This window comes from Meleagris gallopavo, chromosome 10 (genome assembly GCF_905368555.1).
Source record: "Meleagris gallopavo chromosome 10, MGAL_WU_HG_1.1, whole genome shotgun sequence".
Lineage (NCBI taxonomy): Eukaryota > Metazoa > Chordata > Aves > Galliformes > Phasianidae > Meleagris > Meleagris gallopavo.
Genome location: NC_139413.1, coordinates 20505683 through 20521226, shown reverse-complemented (window position 1 = coordinate 20521226; position 15544 = coordinate 20505683). Strand labels below are relative to the sequence as shown.

At 39.3% G+C, this 15544-nt stretch overlaps 1 protein-coding gene across 1 annotated transcript in view; it reads left to right on the top strand.

The window, feature by feature from the left end:
- TESK2 (testis associated actin remodelling kinase 2) overlaps nucleotides 1-15544 on the top strand; it is a 69150-nt gene that overhangs the window by 26680 nt on the left and 26926 nt on the right. Inside the window, exon 4 of the mRNA XM_085232306.1 lies at nucleotides 1162-1210. Within this exon, the coding sequence (XP_085088432.1) occupies nucleotides 1162-1210 (49 nt within the window). The remainder of the gene's footprint in view (nucleotides 1-1161; nucleotides 1211-15544) is intronic.

Genomic DNA, 15544 nt, shown 5'->3' with positions numbered 1-15544 from the left:
CCTTACCTATGTTGTTTCTCTTTGGCTGTTTGTAATTTACCAGTCAGCTGTTAGACAAGAGAACAGTAAGGATCATTCATTTGTTCAGAAGCAGCTTAGCTGAACGAGTGCTGTGTGTGTCTTGCATCATTTTGGTTTTAAATTCAGAAAGTTTTGAGGTTATAAAAGGGCCTTTTCCTTCAAATTGATCTCTGTAGGGTTCCCATCACGTTTACTGGAATTGTGCCTTTTTACCTCTTGTGAAGTGGAGATTTCTGAACACTGTGAAATGACAGGCAATGTGTTCTTGTCATAGAAACAAAAATCTAAATGATAAAGTTGACAATTGGCTCATCTAAAAATAACCAAAATCCTGACTGTGCAGGGAGGACTCCAAGGTGCATACAGATTAAGTTGTACCAAGCTTTCTCACAGGAGATATTTATTGTTACTATTAATTTGCATTTTGTTACTTAAAAGCTCAGCTTGTATTGTAGAATAATGAACTTTTAATTATTCCTCTTATGTCTAAATATGACATTTTCTCTGTCATTATGCAGAAGAGTCAAAGGATTGATGGTCTTTTCTTTTAGCAGGAGTCTGAACCTTGCACAGTGGGATGTACCAGATACCATCAAAACTTGCTTTAATACGACTGTTGAAAACAAAAGGGAGGCACGGGGGAAAAGAGAAGTATGCTGCATGCACATGCCCTCACAGTCCTCTGTGGTTAGAAATGGGGTAGAAAGGAACATCTTCGTGCTTATGCAGCACAATGAGAAGGGAAGTAATTTGCACTTTATGCAGACCAACAGTGGATTACTTGGCTTCATTGGAGCAGAGAGCTCTGAGACTGTTCCCTTCTGCAAAAACATTATTTGCTGGCCTTTGCTTGTAGTTAAGTTAGTAACTTTCCGTCTTGTTTGAGCAGTTTCCTGTGCTCTCTTGGAACACATATTGCAGTGTAGGCATATAATTTTGTTTTGTGCTGAGACTTTTAAATAATTGACCTTGAGGTATGTATTGTCTGAGGCTGATTTTTTTTTTTTTCCTTCTTTCTTGTGACTAGTTTCTATTATCCTTGTTTCTTTCTAGAAAACAAAGCAAAAAAAAAAAAAAAAAAAAGGTAGGGGAGGAAAGAAAGCCCAAACCACTTCTCTTTTTTTTTTTTGTTTCTTCTAGGTTTATGGGTGTCTGTGTGCATCAAGGACAGCTGCACGCACTTACTGAGGTAAGGCTATTTCATGATTTATGCACTCAATATGAAATTGCTCACAGGCCAGATTCTGCAATTGCTCTTCACCTACAGTCGTAGTTTCTTTTATGGGGCCTTAATAGATAACCACGTGCTGCTTGCTATGCAGAGGTAAGATTGCAGTGTCAGGCCTTAGAACTGCATTCACTGATAGCTGGTGGATGCCTTCTATCATTAGAAGGTTTCATTAAGATGAAAAAATAATCACAGTAGGAGCATAAAGTTCCACTGATAATATTCTGAATTAGAGATTTGGGTTGCCATTGAGATGCTCCTAACTAATACTTGTTTTGGAGACATTGCATTGCATTTAAGTCTCATTTATAATTCTCTGATTTCATATGCATTTCACAGATGAATCAGGGATATTTCAGCTGGGTGATATCAGTATATTCAGTCCCTGCTATCTTCTTACACCTTAATCTGAGTTCCGTTAAGAGGAACTATTCCCTTGCCTGTATTTCCTGGCCAAAGTCTAATTATCAAATAAGAAACAGAAATTTTAGTTCACATGGGCCTTCCCACTAAGTTTCACTGAATTGTGTTTAATGCCCCTCAGGAAAAACAAACAAACAAAAAAATCCCAAACCAAACAGAAGGGAGGGTTCTCTTGCTGTGAATAGTGTTAGCTATTTTGTGTCAAAAATCAATACAGTGTTTATTCTGGTGTTTTAGTTTCAGTACAGGTTGAGATGCTCCTTTTTTGTAAAGTTCGTGTTTCTTGTTCACCTTTATTTTATGGGAACTACTTAATTAAAAAATTAACCCTTTTCTCTCCTACCTAAAAGTAACACAAGTGGTAACGTGTATGTTGTTACTTATCAATTGCAATGGATTCCTGGTGCATTTGCCGAAGAATTACTTAAAAAAAAAAAATTATGTTAAAGAAGATCCCTGCGAAGTTTTGAAAAACAGATTAGCTCTCATAGCATGGTATAAAAATATGTGTAACGATTACTTGCATGTAGCTTGTCTTGTGTGGACCAAAATGGACGTATATAATCCCTTTGATAGGAAAAACTGCAACCTAAGGGCAAGTTGATGTGTAGGAAATCCACACGTTGTTTTTTCCCATCCAGTAGTTGTTCTTCAGTTTTATAGAATGTATGAAATGTATAGTTGTGTTTTCTGCTGGTTGAGGTGTTCTTTGTCTTGAAGTGTGTGTACAGTAATGATTCAGTTCTGATGACTTGTGAAGGTTAGGGAAGGGGGCTGAAATGACCAGCTGAAGGAGTGCAAGTTGTACATGGTGAGTCACCTGTTCAAATATAGCCCAGGAGAATAGGAGGATAAACAAATTATCCACCATCTTGTGGCTTCTTTAAGCTCGAGGTTCTCCTACCTTCCACAGCTTAACATAATTGATACTAGCCTGACACTGCTTAGCACGTAGAACTTCTCCCATGGTATTACTCCTTTGGAGATGAGCTATTGATTCAGCAGCCCATTCCTCAGGAGATAGCTCAGTTACAGGGAGAATTCTTTCTCTCACTAGCCTACCCTGGATCTGTTCTGAAAGGAGCTTAATTATCATTTTTGTCATGGATTATGCTTAGTAAGAAAAGTTGTGCTTTGATAGTGTGGTTGATGATATTTCTAAGTAGAAGAGATACAGCATCACTTAGAGCTTATGTCTGAGGGGGCGGTAGGACATCATATTTGTTTGCATGTTTGTGTTTTCATGATATAAGAAGTTGAGCTCTTGTTACAAGTAACTGGTGAATGGATTTAGCTGACTTGTGCTTAGTAGCCCCTGTGCTGTTAGCAGGCAAGGCAGCAGGCCCAAACGTTAGAGGAGCATTGAGCATTTTATAAGCTAGTTAAGGGGCTGTATTAGTAGCATACAGTACTTCACTATTGGAAAACAGTCTGCAGTGTTACAGATTTCTTTTCTTGTGTCTTTGAACACATGGAGAGCTAAATACAAGGATCATGCAGAGCAGGTTTTTTGCCTGAGGAAGACCTCAGTATGTAGGCCTTGGGTTTTTTCCCCATTGGCAGCATTTTGCATTGCTTTAATTGTCCTTTGTCTTACATGACTGTTAATTAAGCAGATTCTTTTTTTCCCAACAGCGACAAAAATTTGTTTAATTATAGGTTGTCCTAGGATTTTGACCTTGTTCTAAATCTACAATCATATCAGTTTTGAAAATGCAGTATTATTTTGAAGTTCAACTCAAACCAGAAACTGTGGCATATGCTGCTTTTGAAGTAGTTCAGTATCCTTGGAGACACAGGATAATTTGGGGTGGTGGGGACCTCTGTCATTGAAAGCATAGCATTAAGCATTTAATGGAAGTAGAGCTCAGCTGAGTTAGCAGGTGTTAGACTGTCTCACAAACAGCAAGCTAATGGGTATAGATCTACTGTGCTCACTTTCTGTAAAACTCGGAGCTGAATATTTCTTAATATTCACCTCTAATCTGTGGCTAATGGTTTGGTTCTGAGGCTATGAGCCTGCAGTGCTTCCTGCATGCACTTGCATGCCTCTCCAACCTAAGTCCAGTCCCTCTTTCAAGCTTCCTGGTGTTTTCTGTCCACTTCCCTAATCTAACAGCTTTATTAGCTACTGTTTCTTCATCTCCTGGCACACAGCATCCTCAGCTGTTGAGAATTTTGCAGAGAAGTACAGTGACGTCAGTTGGCATGAGGCATTGCTGAGCTCTCAGGGACCAGTTAGGAGCCACTACCAGGAGATTATAAAACACACTTATGCGTTGCATGTTGTATAGGCCCATGCTATTACGAAAGCAGGTAATGTAGTTTATGGTCCAAGCATATAGCAGCCACTCAATACCTTTTTGCTGAGCTTAAATTCTTTGTTGAACTCTGTTAAGCACATTTATTTGAATTGCTGAGAGAGGTTACGCTTAAATATCATTATAGCTGGATGCATGTATGTGCACCGAGTCATACAGCAAGGTAATTCCTTCATCAAGAAAATGCAAGTCCTGACAGCTGTGTGTAGAAGATGAGCAAGGGAGAGCTAATGTGTTGATTGAGTTATCTTGAAATAACTTGTGCTTTACAAACAATAGCTAATTGTTACTAGAAAAACTAGGAAAATAAGGCACAAATGTTCTGCTGCCCCAATTTGAAGCTTTAGCTGCGTTTGCTCAATGCAGGATCTGACGCGTATTGCAGCTTTTTCAGACCTCGTGCAGGGCTGTGGCGGTGTGATAGGAACACAAGGGCAGCAGCTGAGGGCTGGCTGGTGTTATTTCAGCCAGTAGCTGGATGTGCTGTCTGCCAAACACCCCACTCCAACGGTGCTTCAGTTTTTCTCCTTGACATCCTACCGAGTCGGTCCTCCTGATTCCATCCCAACGTGCGGTGCACTATTAGATGTTTCACGAGTCCAGTGATCTACGTGAGCAGCCTTTGTTTTAAGAAGCTGCGTATATGGCATTTGAATAATTATGAAATGATTGTAAGGGACAAGCCAGCCATTCTGGCACGTGGCTCCTTCAGTGGCTTCCATACCCCATTTGGTGAGTCCTTACCAACAGCTTTGTGTAGTGCATCTTTCAGATGCTGCATGCATGAAGGTGCCTTGAACTCTAAAATGCTTCCTGTATGCTCAGAATGTTGATGTCTGCAGCAATGTGTGCTGGCAATGGAGTTTTAATGCAGATATACATGCCAAGAACTGCTGTAAGAAAAAGGTCTTGCCATGCTGCTTGACTGCTCTTTTATTAAAAAAAGAAAAAGAGAAAAAATTATTTGAACTGATGCACATTTTCAGCTCAATTAATTTTTGTAGCTGTCTCAGAAACCCTGGGAAATATTTACTGCAGAAATCCTTCCAGACATCTTAATTTTCATCTGGGGCAAGATAATTGCTATTGGACAATTTTGATGTGTGCTGTAATGGCTTGCTGAATCTGACAGTGCTGTTGTTACCATCAACCACAATTCATAGTTCGTTTGTTTCTCTTTTTTTTCCCTCCTTGCACAGTGCATCCCTTTCGTACTCCTAGAGCACACCGTAATGAAACAGATGATGGCTGTGGGAGAGAGGGTTTTTTTTTTTGTTTTTTTTTTTAGTAAGTACTTCTGTGATAACTGAAAACTCTCTGCGTAGGCGAAAGCTGAAGTGATAGTTTAGGCAAACTGTAAATGCAATAAATGGGGTTTCAGGCATTTGGACGCCTTCCTATTTGTAGTATTCTTTTGCTCTTGGTGATGGTACTAACTGGGAAGAAAGATATTAATAGCTTAAAATTCTCCAAATTGTTACAGTTGTGCTGAATTATTCTCCTACAAGGAAGGGAAAATAAATTCTTTAAGAGGAAGGGTCCTTCTGAATTAAAAATTTCCTAAGCAGCATCTAGCATTAAGAATGTTTTATTGAAACATTGTCCTATCCCTTCCTTATTTTTTCCTTCTCTATTTGTGGAGAGCTTTTGTCTCTGAAATGGAGAAACCATGACAGACATCCCTTCGGTATCTTCCTCTAAACCAAAAACGATAGGTGTACAGTTCCTTCTAAATAGAAGTTGCACACTTAAGAGTTTTAAAAGGCCCAGGCGCACCATTCCTTCCCTGCTTCATCCTTTCACCACCTCCTACAACACATGTTAAATCATGCTATTACACGAATGTGACTCAAACTGCTCGATTAACTTCAGTTTTACACCTGTATGCTGTAAATATTGAACTCTGTGTTCACAGTGGGCTTAGCTCATCAGCCCCAGGGAACTGAGTGTCTCAGTGTCCCTCAAACAAGGGAATCGCTGCAGGGAGCAGTTGGTGAGTGTGAGCTTTCATACGACTGCAGAGAAGATGAAAATGTGTTACAGATTGCACCAAGTAGAAAATTGAAGTAATAAGACTCAAAATTTCATACTGTTAGAAAATAATATAGTCATGGCATTACTATATTAAAATAATTCAATATAGAGTAAATAGGTTCCTAGATATACTCTTGCACATAGTCTATAGTTATTTTTAGTAACTGCCCAAACTATTAGAGGAAGAGGAATCTGCTGCTGGCAGAAGAATTCTGTTACTTCATACATGTTGTGCAGTATTTTCACTGCTGAGGATATATACAGCTGAGCCATACTGATGAAAAGCTTCCAGATCACCTTGTATTCGTTAGTGCCCTGTGCTTTCTATTAGCTACCTTTGCTTACTGAAATTTACCATAGGACGTACTGTAAAGCATCTTATTTCAGTGTAGAGGGGTTCAGGCAGTACGTCGTGTTACTGACTTTATGGCCTTGTAGAACTGGCAACTGCTGCAACTTTCTGAAAAGAGCAACTGTGCAAGTTTTCTTTTGGATGTTTTTACTGACATCATGGAGAATATACCCGTTAATTCAAAGAGCCTTTGTTTTAGAGGAATTACTATAAAAAGATGGGATTTTAAAAAAATAAATAAGGAAAAAAGATGAACGTGCTATGATGGCAAAGGGTATCTTTCAGCTGACTTTCAGTAGCCAACAGCTGACATTCTAAATGCCTCCCAGCTCTGGGATGCTGTAGAAAGTCTGTTGTTTAAACTTTGTAAGAACTCAAAGTATGTGTAAAATTCTGCAGATTAAATTGATCCTTATGATCTCTAAACCAATGAATAGCATGGTCTGTGGATTAATACTGTACTAAATCTCTAGTTGCATGCCTCATTGTTTTTGTCCTTAGTTCAGATACTTCCTGTAGCATTCATTTATAGCTGCAGACTTATTTGATGTACTTCTCCATATGGACAGAACAGCCACGACAGTGGTACTGCACTCAGGCCAGCGCTGGGAAGTGCAGAACGTAGCAGCCATCTGGGCCTCTAGCTATAAAAAACCATATCAGCCAAGTACCAAAAATAAGTGAAGCCTTAACAAAAGTACTTCAGAAGCCTCAGGTCCTCTGTTAAACTACGATTACTTTGCACCCTCTCTGGAGTGGATTTTGTTCTCAGGACTGAGTGTATTTAATTTCAGGAAGATATGTTTTAAAGACAAGAATGGTTATGTAGGATTAAACTGGAGTATCAATTGGTGATATTTCCTTGCTGCTTTTGCTCCTTTCAGTGTAGGACTGGAAATCCAGGCAGCACACATCTGTGTTATTTCCTCAGTTAATTTGGTTGTTTGGGTTCATTAGCTTTTCTCTTACAGGAGTCATTAAGCGCATACTTGCTTTGGGGTCAAGAGAAAACCATTCATCTGGCCTCTAGGGACTTGACCTGCAGAGAAAAGTAGTGGTAACCTTGTCTGATGCAGTAGTAGTTTTGTTCCCCCTTAATGGCTGGGGACTGGATGAAGTTCTGTAGGACCCAAGGAAAATAAAAAGGGCCATGGCAGCACAAATAGGGGTTAAAATGGAGCAGGAAACAACTCAGGTGTTAAGAAGACTGTGCTAGACTGTAATGTATAAGGTGAGAAATTATTCCATTTCATTGCAACTGTTTTTTCCAGCACTAAAATAGAATGAGTGCATCACAGAGAATGTCTGTTAGGACTGTTCACTGTCTGCATAGTGCTTTACGTTTCTGTTCTTGGGGAAAAAAACTCATTTCAATACAAAAAAATGCTGCAAAGTAACAGTTACCTTGAAATATTTTGTTCCTTCTGCTATCAGTACATTTCAAAATATATAGAACTGTGGAGTATTTTACATTTCACTTCGAGGAATAGTTTTAAAGTGAACGTACAAGATGCAAAACCTGTTTGTGAGTGCCTGTGAATCTGGGCTCCATCTTTTGAGGCTAAAAAGGTCCCCCAAAAACAGACTGCTTATAGAAATGCAAGTTTGTTGGCTGTGCTCTCTACTTCACTGTGCATGGACACCAGAGCTTGGTTATGAAGAAATGACAGTATTGCCTTTGTCATTCAGCAGCTGTCTTGCTGAGAGGAAACAGACATAGGTAATGGGGAGTTTTCTTAGAGCCAAAAAGTTAGGAAGTTTCTGTTTATATTCTGAGATGAATGTGTTTATAACATGGCAAACCAAGTCTCTAGCAGTGCCTTTCTGAAACTTTAAAGACCCAGAATCTTTAGATCCTAAGCCTTGGGGTCTGCTTCACATTTCTTGTATCAAAGAAATTTTTTAAAGGGGGCAATTAAAAAAAAAATCTATAAATTTGACTATTAGGTACTTGTATTTCATAAGCATATGCACATATGCTATTTTACTAGCTTTGTTCAGGGCCACAGGTAGACCTGGTACTTTTGCTTGTCCTTGTGTAGCTTGCAAAATCATTTCTAGTATATCTTTGATACTTTTGAAATGCAGTTATTTTAAAAACTTGCTTTAGTGCAGGTGCCTCCCTTCATCTGTTTTGATTGTTCACAACAGAATTTTAAAAATACTTGTCAACACATGAGCTATATTTGGTCTTAATTTCTCAGTCTTCATCGCATATGGACTGTCAATTTCAGTTTTGCTGTAACAGTTCACTTAAGCTCTCAGTTTAATTTACACAATGTTGCTGAAATTACTTTCAGCCAATGTGGATTGATGCTTGTTGGCCAGCTCTACCTTTCCCTATGCTATACAAGGTATCATTCTGTTTCACCTTCAAACTGGGTCCTTCTTCCTGTGGATTAGTAATATTAAGAGGAGTAACAGCTCATCTCCTTCAGTTTGAGAGATTTGCATATGAAAGGCTGAATAAATTTGGCACTTCACAGCTTGTAGAATTGCTGAGACCAATTCTTTGCAAGATCTTTGGCAAGAAGTATGGATATGTCTTTAAGAAACCATATTCTTCTTAGTACAAAATGTATATGGAGGGTGCTAGAAAACCAACTGTTTTGGTTGGGGGGAGAGGTGTCTGCCCAAACTATGTTTTCTGGAGAAGATGCATGAAAAAGAGGGGGGAAAACCCAACCTTTTCCATTATTGATTCTCTCCAGGTGATCAGCCCTAAGAAACCTGAGTGAGGGTCAGAAGAATGTGAGTACAGTCATGCTGCTTGATTAGCTAAAGATGTCTCATTTTGTTGTCTGATGAAATAATGCTGCAGGCACGCATGCCAAGTCCTTATGACTGCTTATTCCAACAGCTTAAGAACTGCAGACACTGGTACCCATCATTGTAGTTTCTACAGGAGATTGGAGTTTGGCTGATTAAAGGCAGAAGCAAAGTTGACTCCTTTTATGCATCACTGGATGCAAAATTAAATCTGAACACAGTATATGTAATAAATTAATTGGTAGACTTTTCAAAGTAAGGGTTTAAAAGTTTGTAGACTAGAGAGGGTAGCGCTGGTATTCAGAAAATGTTGTGCCACTTAAACCTCATGCTGGAACTCCATGAATTCTTTTGTAACAAAAAAAGTGTCTGAGAGTCTGAAGTTATTGCACAAAGTACATATTCTTTACTTTGTTTATGTTATTTTCCTTGGGAACCAAATATTTTTGTGAATTAGTTAAGAAGAAAAAAGACTTCAGTCCCAAACACAGCTTGATGTGCTGCACATACCAAAAAAGTCAGTTTAAAATCACACAAGGGGGCCTTGCTCTCAGTGACAAGAGGCAGGAAATTTAGTGTTCTGGCTGAAATTCCATCTCCAGTTCATACTCTCACATCCTGATATTGTGGCACATGCGGTGTGCTTGACCCTTTCATTCTTTCTCCATCAAAATTGATACAGGCCTCCACAGGAGTTTCAGCTAAGTCAGGTTCTTGGGAAACATGTAAGGAGCCTTATTTAAGTTAGTTGATCTTCTCCTGTTTTCCTGCATCTGTTGGCTGTTTACCTTTTTATGAATGAAAGCTAACCATCTTGTCTGATTGCAGTGATCAAAGACTTTGCATTTCCAGAAAAATACCAACCGACAGAGGAATTTTTTACCTTCATTTTTGGGTTGGTTATATACCCCAAAGAATCTCCTGCTGTGTAGTTTCAGTTCGATTGGAAGTTCACTGGTGCCATAGTTGGTCGCAGCACTCCCTCTGAGAACAGGAGGAAGACTGCTATTGATTTTTCACTGGAGAAAGCTTTAGTTAATGAATTTGTGCATTTTCCTGTGGCTGCAGGCCTGCTGCGGTTCGAGCAGTTCTCCTGAGCTGCATATTTTAGAGAGTCATCTCCCGTCACGTAGATGAAGCAGAATAAGTAGCAGAGGTTCAAGTAGGTCCTTGCTTTATCAAAGGGTGGAATTGTCAGAAAGCTTCAATGAAAAGCTCAGTGTGGGAAACAAAAAGCTGACAAAAACTGGCTTCTGCAAGATGCAAGCTGACCTTCTGAACTCTGCTTCTGGAGGGAAGTGCTGCTAGGTTGGTTAAGGAAAAACTTGCTGGAGTTGGTGTCCAGTTAAGCTTAAGTATATTGAGGGCAACTGTGCACAGAATGGCTGTCCTTTTACCAGAAGGAGACAAGCTGTGGGACCTGTGTAAGCACAGCGTTGTGCTGAAGGTGGGGGAAAACTGCTAGACTCATTTGCAGTCTTTGGCTAAGCAAGGAGGGAAGGGTGGATTCTCACAGAAGTTCAGAAGTGCAAGTACTATAATCAGACTCTAAAGAAATCCTCATGTAAAGACAAAGGCCAAGACTTTGAAAAGATGAGCCTAAATTTAGTTGCACTGTATTTATGTGTGCAGGTGGCTAGCTCAAAAGTGGTGAGCAACCAGTTGTTCCAGTGAGAACTTCTGGATATGCAAGCTTTTATATTCTATTCATTTTCTTAAATGCTTGTGTATGAGTTTAAAAACTCAGTCATGATTAAATACTTTCTTACTTTTGGCAATGCAGGCTACATTGTGGATTTAATAGTTTTTTTTTTTTTCCCCCCTCATAGGAGGATGACTGACTTGTTTCTTCTGAGCCAGTGCACGAGGAACCTTTTTTCTTTACTATTTTGAGACAGATGTATCTAAATATTTTGTGTTCTGAGGAAGGCTTGCTAAATATCCTGCTGATGGTGATCTCTTCCTCCTTCTTAGAATGATAGGAGAAAGTAAGATAAAAGGCAAATACTAAACTGAAAATGGCATCCAGCAAGCTTTGTCATCTTATTCCCTTGCTACCTTCCCTGAACATGTACACAAATCACATGCAGGTGTGTCAGTGGGTATGGAGAGTTGTTTGGTTTTGTTTATTTTAGTATCAGTGTTTTGACACTAATTTTAATTCTACTGGACCATTTGCCATTGTCTCCAGGGGAAAAAAAAAAAACAAAAAAAAAAACAAAAAACAACAACAAAAAAAAACATTCTTGAACCATAACCACTTCAGTTCTCTTTCTGTTGCTTTCTGATATCCTGGAAATAGGTCTAGATCAATAGCAATGAGAAGATGCAAACTACAGCTACTGTGGTATGGGGGCAGGGGAGGGAAGAAAACTGAATGTTGTCTTGAGGACTGGATCTTCCTGTTACATGTGCATATATAGATGAAGTTCAGTTAAACATTGTGATGCTGGCCCTTTTTCCTTAGAATTTACTGTAAGGATGTAGAGGTTTCTCTTCCTTTTCCTCTTCTCTCACCCTGGTCCACGGGAAGCATACTCATGAATTAACAAATGGTTTGTAGTTTCACTTTCTTCATTTCATGTCGCTTATCAGCCATTCAAACCACTCAGAAACTGTTATTTGAGAAAATTCTGGTAACATTTACTTTGCACAGTGCTGATTATAGGGGATCTTGGTGCATTTTATAATTGTCTATACAGCATTTAAGCACCCTCAGATGTAAGTGGACACTGTGGCACAGGTAGAGTTTTGAGGCTTGGGAGAGCACTCTGAAGCAGCTCAAAAGCAGTATTCCTTGTGCAGAATTCAAACAGTGTTTGCTCTGTGTGAAGTTGTGTACTGTAACTTTTGACTCAGTAGGTCCTTACAGCTGTATTTATAGTCTTACATAAAGCTAACAGGTTATTTATCTGGAATCTTGTGAGCATATAATCCATGGGCTGCTGCAGCCAGTATCTTTGCGGAGAAGGTGAGAAAAAGCTTATTTAAGTAAGAGGCTCCATGTCAGGGGCTGCAGCTTGCTTCTAGACAACTGAGTGAATAGTGTGCTCAGAATGCTGTCAGTATGGAGCGAGTTTCTGCTCTCTAACAGAAGTGTTACTGTGGAGATGCTGTTTCTCTCGCCTGTCTCACAAACGAGGTATTTTTTCTTCTGTGCCTGTGTGATGATTTATGCTGTTGCTATCTTGCCATATCACAGATTCTTACTGGCACTAGACTTTGCTTAGAATCCAAGTGGTGTAGTGGTGTGACTTCAGATTATAAATGTAGTTTTGTGCTAGGCCTCGTTAGCTTTCTGTTTTTCCTACTAATAAAATTACAGGAAGAAGTGGTTATCAAGGTCAGTTTGCATAGATATACTGGGAGTGTTTTCCGGTTCCAACAAAATGAACTTCCTGAAATATGTCAAACCTGGCTATGAGTAAACAACGTCCATAAACCTTATTTCATACGTACAGGTTGCAGTAGTGCATTGTTGCTGTGTGCCTGCAGTTGAAATCTCAATTACACTAATCTGCTTCAGGCAGCAGGCAAGCAACTGAGCATTCCATTTTAATTGAATGGAGTGGCAGGAAAGGGATGAATTGTGCTTGCTGACCATGAGAGCTGTTGGGTATAGAGAATTAAAGGAAGGCAAATCTTGCCATGTTCTTTTCCCTGCCAGCACTTAAATACTTAAATGTTTGGAATGCAACAAATGGCTTTTGTTAAAGCTCTTTTCTGAGCAGTACATGTTAATTCTTGTTTGCCCTTATGAAATAAGCTGTGCTTGTACATGCCTTCTTAGAAGGAAGAGACAGTGAATTGATTGGTGCAACACCTGATGCAGTACAAGAGTTGCAGGTAGGTCTGTTGTGGTTCCTGGCAGACAGTCCTGTGTTCCAATGGTAGTTATGCTATGGCAATTGCATTGGAAAGCTTGCCTTCTCTCCAATGAATAACTGACACTTTTTAAAGCAAGATTATTTTCGTCCAGTGATGATTAACATTTTTTTAAACAAACATTTTTTTTAGTTGAACAACAAAATTGTATTGGTTGGAAAACTATTTTCAGCAACCAAGGAGCAGGGAAGAAAAGTGGCCTTTAGAGGAAGACTTATGGCTTTTTTCATTCCTTTAATCAGGCTGTTTTGCCTATCCAGTAAGGCCCTTCTGGCCTCATGAAAAAAATCAGAGCTTTGTACTGAAATGTGCTTCCTTCACCTGCATGTTCTGATGGTCACTGCTGTGGTTTTCTCCTTGGCAACATCAGTTTACCTGCTGACCAAGAATGTATTTGTACAGCCCAAATTAAACATCCAACTTGTTCTGATTTACTGCTTAATTTATTTGGTTTGGTGCCATCGATGTGTTAGATGTTCAGTGTAATTGGAAGGTTACTGTTCAAAGGTACTTGGGTGAGGTGGGTTTGCAGACTTTTAAACAGTGCATTTTTCTTAACAAGCAGAGCTCTATGAACAGATTTCAAAAACAATTGCATTTAGTCTGGTAGGCAACCTCAGCATGTCAGCTTGTAGTATCTCATGTAGTAGTTCTGAACATATTAATGCTGTCTTTCATTTTGGTTCAGTTAGGTTGAAGCTAATGAGAACAGATGGGGGGAACTAGGAAATTTCCAGTCCTCCCACTGCAGCTAATTATGCCAGCTGGGGCAGAAGGGTACATCAGCTTGTTGTCTTACAGCCAGAAACCTTCAAAGTAGTCACTGCTGGGTGTGACAGATGACTGTTCAAACATGAGAACTTAAGTTGTGTCCTCCTTGAAATGTGTGATTTGAAACTTCTGTGTAAGGCTGAGCGACAAGATCTCCTCTTTTCTTTATTAGGCATGAGAGTTATCTTTTACTTCCAGAGGTGATTCAAATAGGTTGCTGTTGTGTTTGCAAAGTCTGGCTTTTGCTCTGACATCTCTCTGTCTTCCACACTGAAGGCGTTACAGCCATGGCTGTACTTTCAGTATGTTCCTGCTTCTCTTTTTGCATTCTTCATTGTGTTTCTCCAGGATATTCATCCTTTAGTATCTCGGTGTTTTGCAGTGTTCCAGGGTCCCAGAGCTCGTGTTTTTTTACTTATCACATTTGAGCTGTCATTTTAAATACACTCTCCACACCTACTTTTCTTCACCACCTAGTGCATTGCCTTTGACAACGTTTGGGCCACCATACAGAGTTGTCTTATAGTTGTTTGCTTTGTGGCACTGTGAAGTGCTGACATGTAAAGCAGAGTAAATAGTAGGCCAACTTTTTACTGGCTTTCCTGTGTTGTAGTATCTGGTGACTTATTTCTATTAGACCTACATGTTGAAACAATATCGATTTTCAAAATAGTGTTGAAAGCTCTTTTCATTTCCATTCTTTCTTCTCCTTCAGACTTAGTGATATTTACAATCTTTGTTTTTGAGCTCTAGCTGCTGGACTTGTAAATCCAATCTTCTTTTTCTTTGAAAGCTTCTAGTTTTCCTATGAATGCATTAAAGACTTCTTGAATCTTAAGGCTAAAACCTAAAAGCTGAAGGTTCAGTATTAGTTTCTTGAAATTAATCACCTTGTACCACACGCAAGTACTATGATATGCTGAATTTCATTCCATTCCTCATTTTAAATGCTCGAGTCTGATGATGTGACTGCAAGTACTTGCAAGGAAACAGTTCTGTTATCCTGTTCTTAGATTAAAATGATGTTTCCTTATGCCCTGTCTGTTGTGTGGGAAAGAGTTGTATAGGTTAATGCTGCAAAAGCAGCAATTCTACCAGAAGCTTCTCCAAAGCTCTCTGGTCTAGATAGCACCTATATTTGGCTGAATTTCTGGGTGGCATGTCCTTCAAAGAAGCTACTGACCTCTTTCCTCAGGTTTGGGAGAGATGCGACATTGGGTTTTGCTGACCTTCCATTCTAGCAGCAGAAGCTTAAGTAACTCTTATCATGGATAAATTCGTAGTTATAGAGGTATTTTTGTGAGCCAAAATGCCAAGGTCTTTTATACTAACGTTAGTTTGCTGTGTAGAATTCTAGTAAATGCAAAGGTAAGCAACCTACGGTGGTTACTTTTAAATTCTGGCAACCAGATGAACTGCCTGTTTGTCTCCTGTTACATGACAAAAAGCTAGCAGTAGGAATAATGGGTAGCTGTGCCACTGCAACTTGATGATACAGAGTTTGAAAAGGTCTGAACACTGCTCCCTTTAGCTGTGAGGTCTCTATGAAATGGTGTCCTTTGCTTTCACTCTTGTAGCCTGATCAGATCTCTTCTCCAATTGCTTGTATGCTTATGCAATGCCTGTTGTTGCTATAGTGAAATAATGCTTTGAGATGGTGTGTGCTGTAGCCTTATTGGTTTTTGTTTGAAAATACCAGCCCTGAAGTGTTTCAGGGACAAAAAAAAAAATACATATATC